General features: G+C 42.9%; 1 protein-coding gene across 1 annotated transcript in view; it reads left to right on the top strand.

The window, feature by feature from the left end:
* The window catches only part of LOC311134423 (uncharacterized protein), a gene marked incomplete at its 5' end in the record, with an annotated part of 63,254 nt that overhangs the window by 13,638 nt on the left and 29,535 nt on the right, over window positions 1-20,081 (top strand). The window contains 4 exons of the mRNA XM_084168102.1: window positions 8,263-8,415; window positions 14,506-14,956; window positions 15,111-15,262; window positions 19,352-19,604. Coding sequence (XP_084024228.1) covers window positions 8,263-8,415; window positions 14,506-14,956; window positions 15,111-15,262; window positions 19,352-19,604 — 1,009 coding nt within the window. The remainder of the gene's footprint in view (window positions 1-8,262; window positions 8,416-14,505; window positions 14,957-15,110; window positions 15,263-19,351; window positions 19,605-20,081) is intronic.

Below are 20,081 nucleotides of genomic sequence, written 5' to 3'. Positions count from 1 at the left end.
GGCAATTGAACATGACATTCATGTCTGTCTTTATTAATTAATCTAACATATACTAAAACATGGGATCAGAAGTGGCTCGAAAGCCACAAGCTTATTATTTTTGTAGCTAAGTACACTATAGGCTTAGACACATTCCATATTCGAAGAAACCCCGTTGTCTGATGCTAATGTTAAATACACCACAGCATAGTGATCAACTTGTTGTTAGCTGGTTAGCTAGCATCACCACTTACGTAGTTGGCTGAAGGCAAAGAGATCTCCTATTCCATCGCCATGGCAGTAAACAATCGATCTCCAAAATCCTTTTTTATTAAATATAATTTTTTACCTTTATTTTACCAGGTTAGTCTCATTGAGATTAACAATCTATTTTACAAGAGAGACCTGGCCAAAATATCAGTACACAATGTTGCGTTCACATTTACAACATCAAAAACAAAGCAGTACAGTTTAAAAAACATACATTTACACATTGAACAGCAAGATGGTTTGGGAAAGTGTGGTGCAACTAGGGGTCAAAACATTGACCGCCCCCCACTTCATTTTCCATCATAGTGTTTAACCTAGCTTCAAACTCATTTAAAGGGAACAGCTCTTGTAATTTCAGGACCTTTTAAAGCTTGTTCCAAGCAGAAGGAGCAGAGAACTGGAAAGCTTTTTTGATGTGAGTGCAGGCAATGTAGTTACACAAGTAAAACGGGAGTTCTCAATATGGCCTTAGAAATAAAAACGTATCAATAATTTAATCTTCGAAGAGCTAAGGAAGGCCAGCCCAATCTCATATAGAGGGTACAGTAATGAGTTAGGGCTTTGGAGTTAGTAACAAACCTCAGCGCCCCATGGAATACAGTGTCCAGCATACGTAATGACGCCATAGGGGCATACATATACAATATATCACCATAATCAATTACAGGCACGAAAGTAGCGGAATCAAGCCTCTTCAAATGATAAACAATACTTATTCCGTAAATAAAATCCCAATTTTAGCCTAAGCTTTTTCACAAGAGCTTCAATGTGGGGTTTAAAGGTGAGACACTCGTCAATCAAGAAACCCAAATACTTGTAAGTTGCTACTCTTTCTATTTGCTTGTCCTGTCACTACACGTGGAAGAGTTTGAGGTTTCATCTTAGATTTCGTGAAAACCATTTAACATTGTCTTTTCAGCATTTAAAGCAATTTCATCTGACAGAGCTGAGTCTGGACAATACTAAAGGCAGACTGAAGTTCTTCAAAGGCCTTATTCAATGTTGCTGCACAACAATAAATGTTGTCAGCACAAAACTAGCATTTGACACATTTCTATCAACAATATTAATATAGATAGTAAACAATAGTGGTCCAAGAACAGAGCCCTGTGGCACCCCCTTCTGGACAGTTAACATAACAGATGACTTGACATCAAAATGGACACACTGAGTTTCTTGTCCATGGCATCAATTACAAAACATAAAAATTCAGACCTGTCCTACTTTTAAAATCAGACAGGGTTTGCAAACATTGTAGACTCGTGCCACTATAAGGGTTTGGTTGAACGTTCCCAGATATCAACAACCAAACATCTCAGTTTGTCACTTTCTTAGCATTTAGTCTGTGTCCTCCGATAAAACAAAATAATAATTCAGCAACAACAAGCTGTGAAGGTGTAGGATAGCTGAGGAACTTGTAGACAAGAGAGAAGGGACATTCTGAAAATGTATACACTCACTACTGTAAGTTGCTCTGGATAAGTGGTCCTCTGTAGCTCAGCTGGTAGAGCACGGCGCTTGTAACGCCAAGGTAGTGGGTTCGATCCCCAGGACCACCCATACACAAAAATGTATGCATGCATGACTGTAAGTCGCTTTGGATAAAAGCGTCTGCTAAATGGCATATTATTATTATAAGAGCGTCTGCTAAATGACAAAAACTTGGCTATAGTGAAACAATGTGTCCTTGGCGATCGTTGGGGAGATTATCTGCGGTGATTGCACATGGCTTATGGATTTGCTCACCACAGAAGGTTCTCACAGGGGACTGGAATACTAATTGGGACAACTTCAGAGATAAATTCAAAGACTATGCACTGGCGACCGGGTTACATGAAAAACCCAACGAGGTCCAGTCGGCAACTCTGAGGAGTTTAATGGGCAGCAAATGCAGATACATCTACCAGCACAATCTCACCCTCACAGCGCGACAACATGGTGATGCAAAGGCCTGGATGCATTGGAGAATTACTTAAAACCCGCCACGGCTGGTTCGTTTTTGGAAACTGCAAACAGGAAGAGGCCCAGCTAACACATTTGGTTCCTTGGAAGTTGTGGGTACGTATGTTTTTGATTTCACATTGGTTCTGGGAATGAAGTCATACATTTCCTGACCAGTAAAATTGAACGTTTTTTAAATGTTCTGAGAACAGAAGTGAAAATGTTGCCTGTTCTGGAAATGTTTATTTTTAAGATACAGGGAGGTTCTGAGAATTTTTTACTCTGGTCCCTTTAACGTTTTCCTGGGAGATTATATTAACGCTCTGAGATCGGAAATGATAGGTTATTTTGAGTTTTTTTTAATAACTTCCTTAAGACTTTCACTGAATGTTTCAATAACACTGGTAGCTTATTTTGGCTTAACTTTTTTGAACTCCAAGGACAGATAGGAAATGTATTTCCTTAGGCATTAATCATGCAAACACATATCTTTTTTTTATTGTGACACGGCATCAGTGAGATTCAAAACTATATTCTTCTGTTCTCTATCCATGTAATCAGTCCCTGCGCCATCAGGATGGAGCTAGCATGCCATGTTTTTTAGGCATACAAAGCTGTTCATTTTAATCTATTCAAACAGCCCATTTCAAAGGAAACAAGCACTCATTAAGATCAGGTGTGGCCAATTAGTTGGCCAATCAGGTGTGGCCAACACACCTGAACACACTTAATAAGATAGAGGATAGAGAGCATTTTGTTGATGCTGAACGTTACTAACGTTTTCTTGTGGTTTCTATGGAAAGTTTTCTTAACGTTCTGAACAATTTGAGAACATGACTTTAACTAGAACCATGGAAACCTGTAAGAAACGTTATGTTGACATTCTGAAATTCCCACAGAATAACGTTGTTTCTTAACATTCTCTGAACTATTTGAGAACATTTCCAATGTCAAACCAGTTGGAGAACGTTCCTAGAACATTTCCAAAATTGAAATGAAATCTTACCATGTTTTAAGGAAATGTTCTTGGTATTTAATTACTTTAACACAACGTTTACTAAAAGTTAAATGTGCTGAGAATGTTCCAAAACCAAGCAACTATCCTGCACCATTCCCAGACAGTTGTGGGAAGTTTGTATGCAAAAAAAAAACACTGTAGGACAAGCATACTCTCACCAAGCTCTAAGAAACTATGGTTCTCTGCTAGCTGAGGGGTGAGTCAGTGGACCATTTTGTAACCCATATGAGAGAAAGATCCGCTACTTGTGAATACGGGCGATTGAAAGATTAACTGATTTGTGATAAAATTGTACTGGGAATTGCAAATGAAGACACACGCCGGTGCCTACTAACAGAGAGAGAGGCTTAACATTAGTAACTGCCATTGAAATGTGCTGCACTGCCGAAGTCACTGACATGAGAATGAGAGCAATGGAAATGAAAACCCTGCGCGTTGATGCTGTCCTACGGCAAACCATGCTAAGCTTGTTTATCTAATAATCACTTCACAGAGGTGTGTCTCAAAACCAAAAGAAAGGGGAGTGAGGGCAAGCTTCACTGTATTGATGATGTTACTCAATGTTCAGAGCAGAACAGTGATAGTGACATTTACATGCATGAATTCATTGGGGATGTACACTCAAGAAGGAAGAAATCGTTTGTGACTCTACGATTACACAGCAAGCTGCAATAATGTAATTTGGATTCCCATGCTATGTGCAACATAATGAGCTACAAAGACAAAATCAATCTGGCACCTGACACACATCTCTTGCCCAGCAATACTAGACTAAAGCTGTACTCAGGAGAGCTAATGAGCTCTATGGGCAAATGTGTTATTTGGGGACACAAACACAAGCTGGAGTTTGAGATCGTGAAAACCAGTCAACATCCTCTCCTCTCAGGCTCTACATGCGAACGCCTCGAACTGATGTAGTTCACCATAGCAACTGACCTGCACATCGTGGAGCATGTCCAGCATGGACCCCTGTCCAAAGAACAGCTACTCAGCAGATATGACAATGTATTAAATGGGCCCGTTGAATCAGTACCTGGGGAGGTACACTTTGAATTGTATGAGAGCGTCACTCCAGTCCAGTGTGCTCCTCGCAATGTGCCCATTGCAATGAAAGTGGCTGTGAAGGCCCAGCTGGTCGCAAGGCCTTGCGTGACAGAAACGACTCCTGATAAAAGCCATCTTACAGTGGCGGAACACACCCACCGAAAACATGGACAGCAGCCCAGCGCCTAGCCTTCTATCGAGATGTCTGAAGACTCCCATCCCCGTAGCCAACAAGCTACTAGAGCCCTGCATCGTGGGTGGCATCACGGACAAACTGTTCGACAGAAAGCAGCTCGCTAAATGTTTCTATGACCGGACTGCTCGAGACCTACCAGAGCTGGAGGTGGGTACGAGGTTGGGCACGTGCCTACAGAAAGCCGCACCACGTTCTTACCTGGTGGATGTCGGTGGCTCTCTCTATCGCCGCATAGCAGAGAAGACACCAAACAACACGCCATACACTCACCTGGATGAGCTGGATCACAGTCCAGGACTAAGGGCAAGGGGTGCAGAACTGAGACATGAGACATGAGACATGAGCCAACTGAGGCTGAGGCCTCCTCCCCCACCAAGCACACCAGCTCATGGCCCGAACCCTACCCCTGTCAGAGCCCACACATAGTCATTGGTGGGATGGCTGTGTAAGCCACCGGAAAGGCTTAAGGCCGCTACACACTTTATAAAACTACACAAGTTCTACGCACTTTTGTGCGGCTCAAATTTTGGAACGGACCGTATACAACGCTCTGTCGCTCTGTTTTACTCTGTAAGCAAGGGACTGTTAAACTGTTAAACTGTTCTCTGTTATGAGAGTTGATAAAAAATGTCATAAAAAGAAAGACAACAACTGAAGTGAAAATAAAATGCAATGCCTTTTCATTTGTTATTGCTTGACAGTTAAGAACTCAATGTTGTACTGTTACGTTTGCACTTTCTATTGAAAAGGATGATGTTAAGGGGTATAGTTGATAGGTAAATGGCTAGCTGTTCTGTATCCAGACCCTGCATGTAGTGACTTGTACAATACTTGAACATGGCTATTGAACTTGACATTCGTGTCTGTCTTTATTCATTAATCTAACATATCATACTGAAACCGTTCCAGGAACTCTGCTAATCACACTCACCTGTGACACACAACACCGAGCCATCTGCTTCGGAGAGGCATTTGCCTGTTTGTCTTCAGTTTTGTGTGGCGACAGCAGTGGCATGCTCAGGCTTGCTCTGGTGTGAATTTACAATGGGGCAAAACCGCCCAAAATACATTCCCTCTACATTCTGGCTCCTTGGCCCTGCGGCTGTTGCTTTTGAACATTATTCAGAGGATGTCGAGCTTAGACATTGTTACAATTGTCAGGAAAGGTAACATAAGCCCCAATGTCAACCAGATTCTGTAAACCAGATTCTTTGGAGTGTCTTTTCTCACTACTTGTCACGCCCTGGCTCTGGGACTCTGTTATGTTGAGCCAGGGTGTGTTGTTTCTTTGTGTTTTGTGTGCTAGGGTGATATTCTAGTTCATTTGTTTCTATGTTGGCCGGTGTGGTTCTCAATCAGAGGCAACGTGAATCAGCTGTTGCTTGTTGTCTCTGATTGGGAACCATACTTAGGCAGCCTGTTTTCCACAGTGTGTTGTGGGATCTTGTTCCGTTTGGTTTGTGTAACCGTAGGACTGCACGTTTCGTATCGTTTGTTGTTTTGTTCTGGAATAAAAGAAGTATGTTCACTTATCACGCTGCGCATTGGTCCACTTCTTCTCAAGACGATCGTGACACTACTGTGAGAGTGAATTCATGGAAATAAAGCTATTACAGATCGGTTACAGATCTGAAAGATGACAAGAAGTGAGAAAATGGGTAATTTCGATTAGGTTTAAACAAGAACGGATTCAGTGAGTGAAAGAGGATGACAAAGAAAGAAAGGCCATCTATAATCCAGTTATCAAAAGATGAATGACATCATCATCTGAGTGAGACGTTTGACTGGTGCCAAGAATGAGATAATCCCATAATGCTGATTAAAGGAAAAATAATAAGAGGGTATAAAAGTTAAGTCAGAGCCTTGGTCCTGCCATGTCCCCTACTACCATACCAACGGGGAACGTGTGCTTCCATCCTTGTCTCCACAATGGTTGTGTCCATTTTTTGTTGTTGAGAAAAACTCATAAAAAGTATATTTTATGTCATAACTGATGTGTCGTGTTATACAACCCGACTGTGAAATCGCCTTTGTGAAATCATGAAATATCTTCCTGGTTCACCACTCAGTGGTTTTGGACACTTGGTTTGGTCATCCTCCCCTGGCCACCAGTTCTGATTGTGAAGGAAACCAAAATTGAAAACAGTTAAATGTATTGGGGTAACTGAGATCCAGCTGTGTTCTGACCCTTTCACCTTTTCACCCTCGCCCCATCCCTCGCTTCCTCTCTCTCTCCTACCTACTCACACTGACGTAACTGGTAAGATAATAGAGAACAGGAAAGAAAGAAAGTGCCTGAAGGGAAAGGGAGGAGAGGGGAATGAGGGGACGTAGCTGATGCTATTGCTTGTAACCAAAAATTACTAATGGGTGGTGGGGGGCTGATTTTACGGACCATTCCAGTTGCATGGTCCTTTATAGGGGGTGTTGTAAGATGGAGAGTCTCAGGTGGTGGTAACAACACACACACACACACACACACACACACACACACACACACACACACACACACACACACACAGGGCCATGGGTCTGGGACACATTAGGGCCCTATTAGTGACCTGAGCCTGCCTTAATTGATCCAGAAGCCAAATGGATGTGAGTGTTGTCATCTGACACCCTGACACACAGATGGAACCTATTGACCACCAGTCCTCCTGCATTCCCCCTTAGGCTAATACAACGTTTGTGTGTGTGTGTGTGTGTGTGTGTTTGGTGCGTGCATGAGTGTGTGTGTATTCACCCTGAGGCTAATACCATGGTCCCTTCTCTACACAACAGAGACATACAGCACAGCAGACACGTCCATATGTGCTGTAGTATCTGCTCCTCATAAACACTGAAAAACAGATGTCATGCACTTCCAGGAAATGTCTAAATGTCTAAATCAGCAAGAGTGAACTTTAAAACCTTTTTTTTGCGTTCCACAGGGAGTTTGGTTTGTTCTGCCATTGAGAAAGTGGTTTACACTGTTGTGATAAATGTGTTGTTGCAGTGAAATGCAAACATAAGGAGAGCCACGTGTGTGTGTGTTTACTGGTGAGATAAACACAGGGTGATGTTGTAGTGTTTTCGATATTCCGTTGGGATGTCATCTCTCCTTCGTGGCGAGCTGAACGTTGGGCTAGCGGAGGGCTGAGGCATTGTTTAAAAACATATTCTTGGGAGAGCCCAGGCCGAGCCCAGGCCGAGTCCAGCACGATGACTCAGGGAAACCATGTCTGCAATAAATAAAACACTCAAAGACACATTGTCACGATCGTCGTTACAGGAAGCGGACCAAGGCGCAGCGTGTGATACAAACATGACTTTATTTTAATTAAAGTAACGAACAAACCAAAACACGACTCGTGAAGTCCAACGGTTAAACATACCGAAACGGAACAAAAACCCACAACACCCACAGGAAAACATACAGATTAAATATGGCTCCCAATCAGAGATAACGAGCCGACAGCTGACACTCGTTACCTCCGATTGGGAGTCATTGACCAAACATAGAAATGAACCCAACAGAAATACAAACATAGAAATACACCCAATGAATGAACACACCCTGGCTCAAATTACAGAGTCCCGGAGCCAGAGCGTGACACACATGAGGCTGAAAACTGTTTCTTATGTACTGTAGGTTCTAAAGCTAAAATCTGTGATTTAGAAAGCTGTTCAATGGTCATTTAAATTATTGATATATTTGTTCCCTAGCCCCATATCTCAGCTGTATACCGAAACAAGCGGCAAGGACCCATTTTGTTGTTTTTCAAATCTCAGACTATAGCTTTAAACAATGCTTCTTCTCCCCGGCTCTCCACAGAATCACCACCCAAAGGAGCGTTGAGGATGCAGAGGAGGTGGAGCGAGAGCGTCGGCGCAGGGCCCGGGAGTCCTTCCGCAGCATGGGCAGTAGCAGCACCTCGGAACCCAAAGGCCCTTCACTGGACAATGTGGCCCTGGCTGAGGACGGCCTGTAAGTACCCAAATACACTCTTAGAAAAAAAGGTGCTATCTAGAACCTAAAAGGGTTCCTCGGCTGTCCCCATAGGAGAACCCTTTGAAGAACCCTATTTGATTCCAGGTAGAACGCTTTTGGTTCCAGGTAGGACCCTTTTGTGTTCCATGTAGAACCCTTTCCACAGAGGATTCTACATGGAACTCAGAAGGGTTCTACCTGGAGCCAAAAAGGGTTATCCTATGTGGACAGCCGAGGAACTCTTTTGGAACTCTTTTTTTCTAAGAGTGTACTATACTGTGACTCATCCAAGATGATAATGGAGTTATTGAACCTATAGTAGATCAGGCATTACTCATTTCCTATCACCCCTGTCCCACATTACTCATTCACCCACTCATTTATGTCCCATCTCTCAAATCTAAACTACAGTTTCTCTATTACACTATTACAGTATGTTTTGGATTGTACTGATGTAATGATTTATATTAAGGGGTGTTTGTCAGACTTCCCAGCTGTGGATGCCTCAGTCTATCATATCATGGGAGTGCTACTGGGATGGTTAGTTCCCCCTGCTTGCCATACATTTAGTTGTTTATGGATCTGCTCCACTATCCTGAGGATGCGTGGTTACAACAAATAAATATTTCCTTTGGGAAAAGCCAATAATCTCCACATCTCCACATGTCTCCTCTTAATCCTTCTCTCTCTCTCTCTCTCTCTCTCTCTCTCTCTCTCTCTCTCTCTCTCTCTCTCTCTCTCTCCCTCCTTCTCTCTCTCTCTCTCCCTCCTTCTCTGTCCCTCCCGCTCTCTCTCTCCCTCCCTCTCTCTAGCTCCCTCTCTCTAGCTCCCTCTCTCTAGCTCCCTCTCTCTAGCTCCCTCTCTCCCCCACTTGTTCATTCTCTCTCTTTTCTCTTTCTCTCTCCTGCACTCGTTCATTCACTCTCTCCTTGTGAAGAAGAACACACAGCTGCCTTCCCATTACAGCATCTCAGAAGAATGTGTCTTGGAAAATGACTACTATGTCATGGCCCTTAGCATAACTGCCACTTTTAATCTCACAGATTTAATTACAGACTGTCTGTCCAACACCTTCTGCAAGTTGGGAGAAGAGAGAGTAAAAACAGCCGATCATGTCAATGGCTCCACGTTTCTAAACCGTAGTGAATGACTTGACATGTAATTGTTGCTTGATCATAAAACAGGCATGGGGAAATTACCAAACTGTTTCAAGCACTAACTGTTCTCTTTCAATTATTCATTTTGATATTTTACAGAGGCATTCACAAGAATCTCTATGTAGCTCGAAGAACCAATCAAACACGTCTGTCAGAGACAGACAGGTCGAGTGGCGACTCATCGCCTGCAACTGCTGGGTTGCAGGCGATGGGTCACATAGTTGGGTTGTTTTCTTTAAAAACTGCTGGGTTATTGATACTGGATGCTGGGTTATTGGTGCTGGATTATTGAGATATGACACAGTGGGTCAGATCAGAAGACCGGAGGCGTAGTTTAGTAGGGGCGTGGCCTTCAAATAGTTATTTTTAACCACCCATGAAAGTAAATGTCTCTCCGTTTCATCTGTTCTGTTGCAGTTATCACGTGTTAAGATTGAATATTAACAATTTTGTAGCTTCAGTGTATGAGTTCCCTAAAAGCCTATGTAAATGCCATTGTTGGATACAATAAGGTGGTATACCTTATTATAATATGTAGTATACAACGGGTGGGTCTAATCCTGAATGCTGATTGATTAAAACTGCATTCCAGCTGCTGTCTATTCCACACGTTATCACCGGCTAATTCTATGACATTAAAATGCCTATTTACTCTGTTCCATCTGACTGCGCAATCCACTGTCTCATCAGCCCAGCCAGGCAATTTATAAACTTGATCTCCACTATAAAAAGCTGGTAGACATTATCTCACATTTCTTTTAGACTAACATTTAGTTTTCAACAACAGATGTCTGCTAAATGGCATATTATTATTATTATATTTGTATAAACCTTGCTGTCTGTCTCTCTGACATTTGCAACATTGTTTAAATATTCAAATTCGATCTCCAGCTGTCCCATAGTAATGAAAGTGTCAGGAGTCAGGATGAGACAGAGGTAGGCAGCTTTTCTCAGCCAGTCGAAATCATGAATCAGTATAATTTTTATGGATACTTCGGAAAGTATTCAGACGGCAAGGCAAGCTTTGGATAGCGGAGATCATTATGCAGGGATCTGCTGACCCAAGCGATCAGAGAGAGTTTCCCCCCTTTAACCGGATACCATATCCCTCTGGGCCTGGCCCTTGAGAGGTTAAATCTGGATGCGACAGGCTTGCCTCCCGGAGTCATTGAGACTATCCAGAGTGCTAGGGCTCCTGCTATACACTCACTGTATGGAGTGTGACCAAAAACTGATCATTCCTTACCAACGGGGCGGCAGGTAGCCTGGCGGGTAGGAGCGTTGGGCCAGTAACCTAAAGGTTGCTGGATCGAATCCCCGAGCTGACAAGGTAAAAATCTGTCCTTCTGCCCCTGAACAAGGCAGTTAACCCACTGTTCCCCGGGTACTGATGTCAATTAAGGCAGCCCCCCACACCTCTCTGATTCAGAGGGGTTGGGTTAAATGCGGAAGACACATTTCAGTTGAATGCATTCAGTTTTATAACTGACTAGGTATCCCCCTTTCCCAATGCTATCTATCTGAGGTTTTATGCTTCCTTTTGGACAGAGGGAAGGCTTTCTCCACTGTTGAGGTCTATCTAGCCACTATCTTGGCCTGTCATATAGGCTTAGACAAGGACAAGGTGGGAAAACACCCCTTGTTATGTCATTTCATGAAGGGGGTGTGTCGCTTACATCCAGTTCCCAACCTTTAGTCCCGTCATGGGAATTGTTTATTGAGCTTGAAGCTATTTCATAGCAGCCTTTTGAGCCTCTGGAAAGTGTGGAGATTAAATACCCCTCCTTTAAGACCGCTTTACTGGTCACCCTTAGGTTCGCAAAGCGAGCTACATGCACTGTCAGTTCACCATTCGTGACTACAGTTTGCCAGGGGATTTCCCAAGGTTACCTTGTTGCCCAACCCCGTCTTTTTGCCTAAGGTCAGCGGCAATTACAATTGTCTCGCCTTGGAGCTTGTTGCTTTCCACTTGCCGCCTTTCCCTTCTACAGAAGAGGAGCGGCTCCACCGTTTGTGTCCAGTGTGCGCGTTGCGCATATACTTGGATAGGACGAGAGCTATGCACAAGAGCGACCAACCCTTGTGTCCTGGGCACCTCCCTGTAAGGGGAGGCCCCTCTCTCGTCAACGGTTGTCACATTGGATTGTGGAAGCTATTATATTGGCCTAGAATAGTAAGGGGTTCCAACCTCCGGAGGGCCTGAGGGCTCACTTCACCAGAGGGCACTGTTCAAGGGCATCTCCTTACAGAAGATTTGTGATGCTGCTTGTTTGGCATCCCCTCATATTTTTATGAGGTTCTACCGACTAGACATCACTGTACCTTCATTGGCGCATACTGCCCTCAGTGTCGGGGCCTCTGAGGGTTGATGTGTGAGACTGCATGGATTTGTAGAGCATGTGCGATACGGGAGTTGGCCATATCCCACTGTGAACTATTGAAACAAATAATTGAAAGATAACTTTATGTTATTTGGGTAACCCTGGTTCTTTGATATATGAGTGAGAAGAAGTTCAGTATGCTCAAGAATGATCAGAGTGCGGGCGAGTGGCTCTTTAGTATGAGGGGAGGGGATCCCTCATTCGCCACTCGATCTGTCTGTCTCCGACAGACGTGTATGATTTGTTCTTCGAGCTACTTAGAGATTCTGGTGAATCCCACTGTGAGATACAGTATCTCACTCATAATATCAGAGAACCGGGGTTACACAAGTAACCTTAATTTTCCTCTTTATAAATAATAGTTCAGAGAGATCAAACTTCAAGACAACTGTCAAGATTGGTTTCGGGTTTGCTGTTATTCAATCTCTGTGTCGTTGACACTGCTCTCTCAACAACGTAATTGCCAGCCCAGATTCAGACCTGCTTCCTTTCTTGTTGTTTTCAGAGTCATTAAAGTATCATGACATGTCAGAGCCATTGCACAAACATTCCTCTCCAACAGGTGCCTGTAGCCTTTATAGCGTAGTGTCTTTGGTGCCAGAACAAACCACTTCATAACATCTAAACAACATCTACATGACGAAACACCTAAAGAATCCAACCACCACAATTACTGCCCATTATTTCTGATAATATATATATATATATATATATATATATATATATATATATAACCTGCCATCTGGAAACATCAATTTACTTTAGTAGCTAACCTGTTTAATCAACATTGGAATGCCTGGTGGGAGCATTCCATTCAGCCAGCTCCTGCGAAGATGAAACAGACTTTCATTACAGGACTGTTTTAATGAATGGGGGATGGAGAGAATAAAGAAGTAGAGGTGCGCTGCTAATCTGTTAATCACGTCCTCTGGTAATTGATAGAAGGTTCATGGAGTCATTCAGCCAGATGCAGATGTTTGGACTAACCTGAGGAGACCCCTGTAAAGTTCACCCAGTGAAATAAAACTACTAAATGTCCTGTGGTCGTGTTGTATGGAAAGCAACACAGTATTGGTCTAGAGGCAGGTATCGTGTGGTGACTGCGGTCACATTATAAGAAAATAAGAAACACAGTGTTAGCCTAGAGGCAGGTATCGTGTGGTGACTGCGGTCGCGTTATAAGAAAATAAGAAACACAGTGTTAGCCTAGAGGCAGGTATCGTGTGGTGACTGCGGTCGCGTTATAAGAAAATAAGAAACACAGTGTTAGTCTAGAGGCAGGTATCGTGTGGTGACTGCGGTCGCGTTATAAGAAAATAAGAAACACAGTGTTAGTCTAGAGGCAGGTATCGTGTGGTGACTGCGGTCGCGTTATAAGAAAATAAGAAACACAGTGTTAGTCTAGAGGCAGGTATCGTGTGGTGACTGCGGTCGTGTTATAAGAAGAAAAGCAACGCATTGTTAGTCTAGACTCTAGAGGCAGGTATCGTGCAGTGACTGTGGTCGTTTTGTAACTAAGATAAGAAAAACACTATGTCTATTCGGCAGGTGTTGTGGTGAGGACAAAATGGCTGTGTGGTGATGAAAGGGTAGTTAACATATCTTCTGTTTCATCTGGACCACAGCCATGTCAATATGGACCAACCTGGAGAAACAACACCAGAGTCTACAGAGGGCTGTTCCAGCTGTTTCCCTGCATTGTGTGTTTGATTTGGTCCTGTTGGTGTTAATAGATGGGCTCAGCAGCTCCAGTCCTCATTTACACCTCTCATCCTGTTATCCATCCCTCCACCCCCCAGCACTCGCTGGGCCGCTGGGAGACAGCTTTGTAAGCTGTGTGTGGGCCACGGTCGCTCTTACTGACACTGTAGTTGACATGTTTAGACTTTACTATAGAACCCATGTTTGACACATACTATAGAAGCCATGTTTGGCACATTCTATAGAAGCCATGTTTGGCACATTCTATAGAAGCCATGTTTGGCACATTCCATAGAAGCCATGTTTGCCACATACTACAGAACAAGTTTGGCACTTTGGGATGTTTCACGCCAACGAAAACACCTCGATGGTGGTCATATTACAAAGCTGTAGTCCTTTCTCCACCATCTGACTCTGGATTTACAGGCACTTATTCAAAGGGGATTGAACATTATAGCCGTGATGGCTAGTTTTATCTGGATTTGTTCTTCCTTGTCACATTCTTTAAGGGCTTCCTGACATTGTCAAGGGTTGTAAATTAGTATTGACTATAATGTTTTGAGGCTCAGTTAGGGGTCGGTTAGGCAATCCTTGCATTCAAGCACCCCTATAGGCCTTTCATGTTATAAACTGTAGCTAGCAAAGTCTACTTCACTCTCAGACCAGGGGTGAGTTTCCCAAAACATTTGTAGCACCAACATCCTTTTTTTGTCCATTGCCTACAAATGGACTTACAAAAGGTTAGGTCACCATTTAGATGAACATCATTAGCTATTCTTGGTTGAGTTCCCAAAACCCTTGTGGCACTAAGATCGTTTTATCTCTCCATGCTCCTCTTTGTGTCCCAGGTATGAGAGTGATCTGAAGCCTAGCAGCAGCTCTCCTTCTTTGGAGGAGGACGAGGGCTTCAGTGACTGGACCCAGCGGCTGGAGAGACGCCGGCAGCAGGCCCAGCGCATGGAGGAGCTCAGTCAGGCCCCAGAGGAGCAGGACCAGAGGCCCCTGAACGGTGCCGCAAAGGCCCCCACACCACATACCCTCTCTACCTCAGCCACCCCCACCACATCCACCTCTCGTCTGCAGAGACAACACAAGGCAGAAGCGGAGGATGAGGAAGAGAAGAAGTTGGGAAGAAAGGAAAGTGAGAGGAAAAGGAGGGAGCGAGAGGAGGAGGTGGTTAGAGAAGAGAGGGTGCAAAAGGAGAGGGAGAGAGAAGAGGAGGCAGAGAAACAGAGGCAGGAGCAAATGAGGGTTCTCAAGAAGAGAGAGGAGGACCAAAGACCAGATGCTGAGGAGAAGGTACTCTTGTGCATTACTGAAATAAATATTTTTATTTGTAATTATATGCTAATATGTGATTAATTAAGAAATGTAATATGATTATGAATATGATTATTCAAAAATGTATGTCCTTGAAGTAGTCAACCAGGGAGATGTTTAATGTTCTTTACAGCCCCAGTTGAAAGAGAAGAGAAAAGATGTGAAGGTCTCTTACACATCCCAAGTTGTCCTGCATACAGAGACAAAGCATGGTAACACCAACGGAGACACAGCTGGGGAGGAATTTACATCATACATGGCCAAAACCAAATTAAGAGCTCTCAGGTAAATCATGGTGAATTATGGTTTATGGATATGTATCACTAGATCTGCTTCCACATTCAATTACACGGCAAGAAAATCACATTGCAGTTCACATTGGGCCGGATTCAGACTTAGGATATGTACGCCTTTCTTATGCACTTCTCAGTAGTTGGTATTCAGACTTACCTTATGCAGATGCGTAATGGGCATTGCAGGTGTTGTTCCCTTGCGTGCTCTGAATACATATAATTCAACCCTCCCACTTGCTGGCCAACAGATTTTCTCGTGGAGTTTTCATTCAGCAGCATTTTAAGTACATTAATCTAAAGCCATCCCTTTAAATTTGGTGTACCTTTCATTTGAATTTTCTCGACAGACTCACTAGAATATATGGAGAAAACAGTTCAGAATATTAGGGATCAATGAAAGAAAGTCATGTAAATGCACACATATTCGTCTCCTTTTCAGCACAACTTGGTAGATGTAAAAATACTCTGATCTGCATTCGGAAAGTATTCAGACCCCATCCCTTTTTCCACATTTTGTTATGTTACAGCCTTTTTCTAAAATGGATTAAATACAACATTTTCCTCATCAATCTACACACAATACCCCATAATGACACAGCGAAAACAGGTTTTAAGAATTTATTGTTTTTAAAAACAGAAATACATTATTTACATAATTATTCAGACGCTTTGCTATGAAACTCGAAATTGAGCTCAGGTGCATCCTGTTTCCATTGGTCATCCTTGAGATGTTTCTACAACTAGGAATGAGGTCGAAGGAATTTTCCATAGAGCTCCGAGACATGATTGTGTCGAGGCACAGATCTGGGGAAGGGTACCAAAAAATGTCTGCAGCATTGAAGGTCCCCAAGAACACAGGGGCCTCCATCATTCTTAAATGGTAGAAGTTTGGAACCATCAAGACTCTTCCTAGAGCTGGCCGCCCGGCCAAACTGAGCAATCGGGGGAGAAGTGCCTTGGTCAAGGAGGTGACCAAAAACCCGATGGTCACTCTGACAGAACTCCAGAGCTCATCTGTGGAGATGGGAGAACCTTCCAGAAGGACAACCATCTCTGCAGCACTACACCAATCAGTCCTTTTTTGTAGAGTGGCCAGACGGAAGACACTCCTCATTAAAAGGCACGACAGCCCGATTGGAGTTTGCCAAAAGCCACCTAAAGGACTCACAGACCATGAGATACAACATTCTCTGATCTGATGAAACCAAGATTTAACTATTTCGGCTGAATGCCAAGTGTCACGCCTGGAGGAAACCTGTCACCATCCCTACGGTGAAGCATGGTGGTGTCAGCATCATGCTGTGGGGATGTTTTTCAGCGGAAGGGACTGGGAGACTAGTCAGGAGTGAGGGAAAGCTGAACGGAGCAATGTACAGAGAGATCCTTGTTGAAAACCTGCTCCAGAGCGTTCACGACCAAAGATTTCCAACAGGAAAATGACCCTAAGCACACAGCCAAGACAACGCAGGAGTTACTTTGGGACAAGTCTTTGAATGTCCTTGAGTGGCCCAGCCAGAGCCCGGACATGAACCCGATCTAACATCTCTGGAGAGACCTGGAAATACAGTGCCTTGCAAAAGTATTCATCCCCCTTGGCGTTTTTCCTATTTTGTTGCATTAAAACCTGTAATTTAAATAGATTTTTATTTGGATTTCATGTAATGGACATACACAAAATACTCAAAATTGGTGAAGTGAAATGAAAAAAATAACTTGTTTCAAAAAATTATATAAAATAAATAACGGAAAAGTGGTGAGTGCATATACATTCACCCCCTTTGTTATGAAGCCCCTAAATAAGATCTGGTGCAACCAATTACCTTCAGAAGTCACATAATTAGTTAAATAAAGTCCACCTGTGTGCATTCTAAGTGTCACATGATCTGTCACATGATCTCAGTATATATACACGTGTTCTGAAAGGCCCCAGAGTCTGCAACACCACTAGGCAAGGGGCACCACCAAGCATGCGGCACCATGAAGACCAAGGAGCTCTCCAAACAGGTCAGGGACAAAGTTGTGGAGAAGTACAGATCAGGGTTGGGTTACAGAAAAATATCAGAAACTTTGAACATCCCACGGAGCACCATTAAATCAATTATTAAAAAATGGAAAGAATATGGCACCACGACAAACCTGCGAAAAGAGGTTTGCCCACCAAAACTCACGGACCAGGCAAGGAGGGCATTAATCAGAGAGGCAACAAAGAGACCAAAGATAACCCTGAAGGAGCTGCAAAGCTCCACATTGAAGATTGGAGTATCTGTCCATAGGACCACTTTAAGCCGTACACTCAAAAATATTTTGCATCTTCAAAGTGGTAGGTATGTTGTGTAAATGAAATGATACAAACCCCCCAAAATACTATTTTAATTCCAGGTTGTAAGGCAACAAAATAGGAAAAATGCCAAGGGGGGTGAATACTTTCGCAAGCCACTGTAGCTGTGCAGCAGCGCTCCCAATCCAACCTGACAGAGCTTGAGAGAATCTGCAGAGAAGAATGGGAGAAACTCCCCAAATACTTGTAGCGTCATATCCAAGAAGACTCAAGGCTGTAATTGCTGCCAAAGGTGCTTCAACAAAGTACTGAGTAAAGGGTCTGAATACTTATGTAAATGTTATATTTCCTTTTTTTATGTTTAAAACATTTGCAAACATTTCTAAAAATCTGTTTTTGCTTTGTCATTATGGGGTATTTTGTGTAGATTGATGATGGGAAAAAACGATTTAATCCATTTTAGAATAAGGCTGTAAAGTAACAAATTGTGGTTAGTTAGGGTTAGTATTTAAAGTATTGAATAAATAATAAATAAATAAAAACTGGTTTTGAGAGCCTTTACGCAAGAAAATATATTGGTGTATCACAAATACAGTGGTTTGATTAATCCTGAAAGTTACCATAGTCAATTGTTCAATACATTAAATATTGGAAGGTGAGAAAAGTGTCCAATAGGGGTTGAACAGTAGTCCTATAAAGCTACCCTAATAATCCTCACTAATCATGGAACTGTCATCGTGAAACACGCAACAGGTTTCAGGTTTAAACTGCTGCGTATGATCTGCGTTCCATAATGATTCAAATAGGCTACACGCCTGAAATGATTGCACAACTTGTAATACGTTAGCCTAATATGATCCACTATTGCTTGCGATCCTCAGGAACAACCACACGAACGTGACAGAGGAAAGGAAGGTAAACTAACGACGTAGGCTAATGATGCAAAATGTAAAGAAACTAAGATTAAAGTCAGTGACCGTTTGAAATGTATGTGGGTATAACTGACGGTGGCTACCGATAGTGGCTCATATTTAACATCATACAAATTGTAAATAATACAGTAAAAAGTCCAGGCATATAATTAAAACATTCAAGAAATCATAAAGCAACTTGGTAGGTTTGGCGCTATATTGCCATTTCCAAACTTCATCCCAAATTATAAGGCCAGCATAAACTTCACTGCGGAAAAGGTTATATGTTGATATGTTTCAGTTTGTTGCCATATGACTCGTTTCACATTTGTCTTTCGCGATCATAAGGTAAAATTGTCATTTATATTTACAATCCCCTTATCCAAACGGCTTACTAATTTACCTAGCTCTTATCTATAGCTCTTATCAATTTGTAAATTACAGTGCATGGAGCATGGTGTTATTTCTATGGGGGAAAAAATTAAGTAGATGTTGTTCCACTTGGAAACGACAGGTTGCTCGACCTTATTCATTATTTCATCGTGCTTAAAGGTGGTGGAATTATGAGGGAATTAAGTCAAGGTCAGAATACGTATCTGCAGACACACCTCCGCCACACTTTAATTTCTTTGATCTTCACCCCAACTGAATAGCGGGTCAAGTCAGAATACGTGTAGAGAGAAAAGTGCAAAAAAGGGAATTACCTTTCATTTACGCGTGATAACCTCAGGTCAGAATTCCCCCCTACATGACTCCTAGACGTTTCACATTCTAAACTATTAGGATGGTGGAAACTATTAGGAGACAGAGATATTTATTGAAATCCTGCCCCTGTATTTAACCTCTTTTTTTCCTCCAGTCATCCTTCCATCTATCCCTCCATCTCTCCCAGGGCTGTGGTACAAGTTGCAGCGGTCGAGCCTGAGGAGGAGGCAGAGGCCATCTTAGAGGCCAAGCTGGAGAAGATCCGACGTAGCCACACGGAGAAGGAAAACCAGGAGCTTGAGCAGCTCAGACACAAGCAGGCTGAGGCCGAGCAGGAGCTGGAGGAGCTGAAGAGGAGGAGGGAGGAGAGACGCCAGGTCAGGGAGGGGGAGGAGCGCAGGAGCAGGGAGGAGGAGCAGCAGCGCCTGGCCAAGGATGAGGTGATGGTCAACTACTGTGTACATACATAATGTGTATAGCCTTCGGCATTAAGAAACACAAACAGAAAGAGACCCATACACAAAAAAAAAAAAAAATGTATGCACGCATGACTGTAAGTCGCTTTGGATATAAGCGTCTGCTAAATGGCATATTATTATTATTATTAATATCTTACACATCAGCCGGTGGTGTAGTGCAGGGTAAACGCAAGTAAACGCAGTTTACCCACCTTTTTTGTGACAGTTTACCCACTTTTTCCGGAAAATGCATTGAAAGTATAGGGAGAGTAACTTTTTCACCGCAACCACGGTCAGAGTTTTCCCACCTACAGTATTTTTTTAACCACAAAACTGTATATAGTGATGGGTATTCTGAGTCTTTTCGGTAAGCCAGTTCATTTGACTCTGTTCAAAGAGCCGTTAATTTGGATCCCAACTGCTCTTCCTTCAGTAGTTCTTAAAGGGCGACTGCACTTC

Source organism: Coregonus lavaretus (genome assembly GCF_964263955.1).
Source record: "Coregonus lavaretus genome assembly, chromosome: 9".
Lineage (NCBI taxonomy): Eukaryota > Metazoa > Chordata > Actinopteri > Salmoniformes > Salmonidae > Coregonus > Coregonus lavaretus.
The sequence above is the reverse complement of the archived record's forward strand: the minus strand, read 5'-3'. Positions and strand labels throughout refer to the sequence as shown.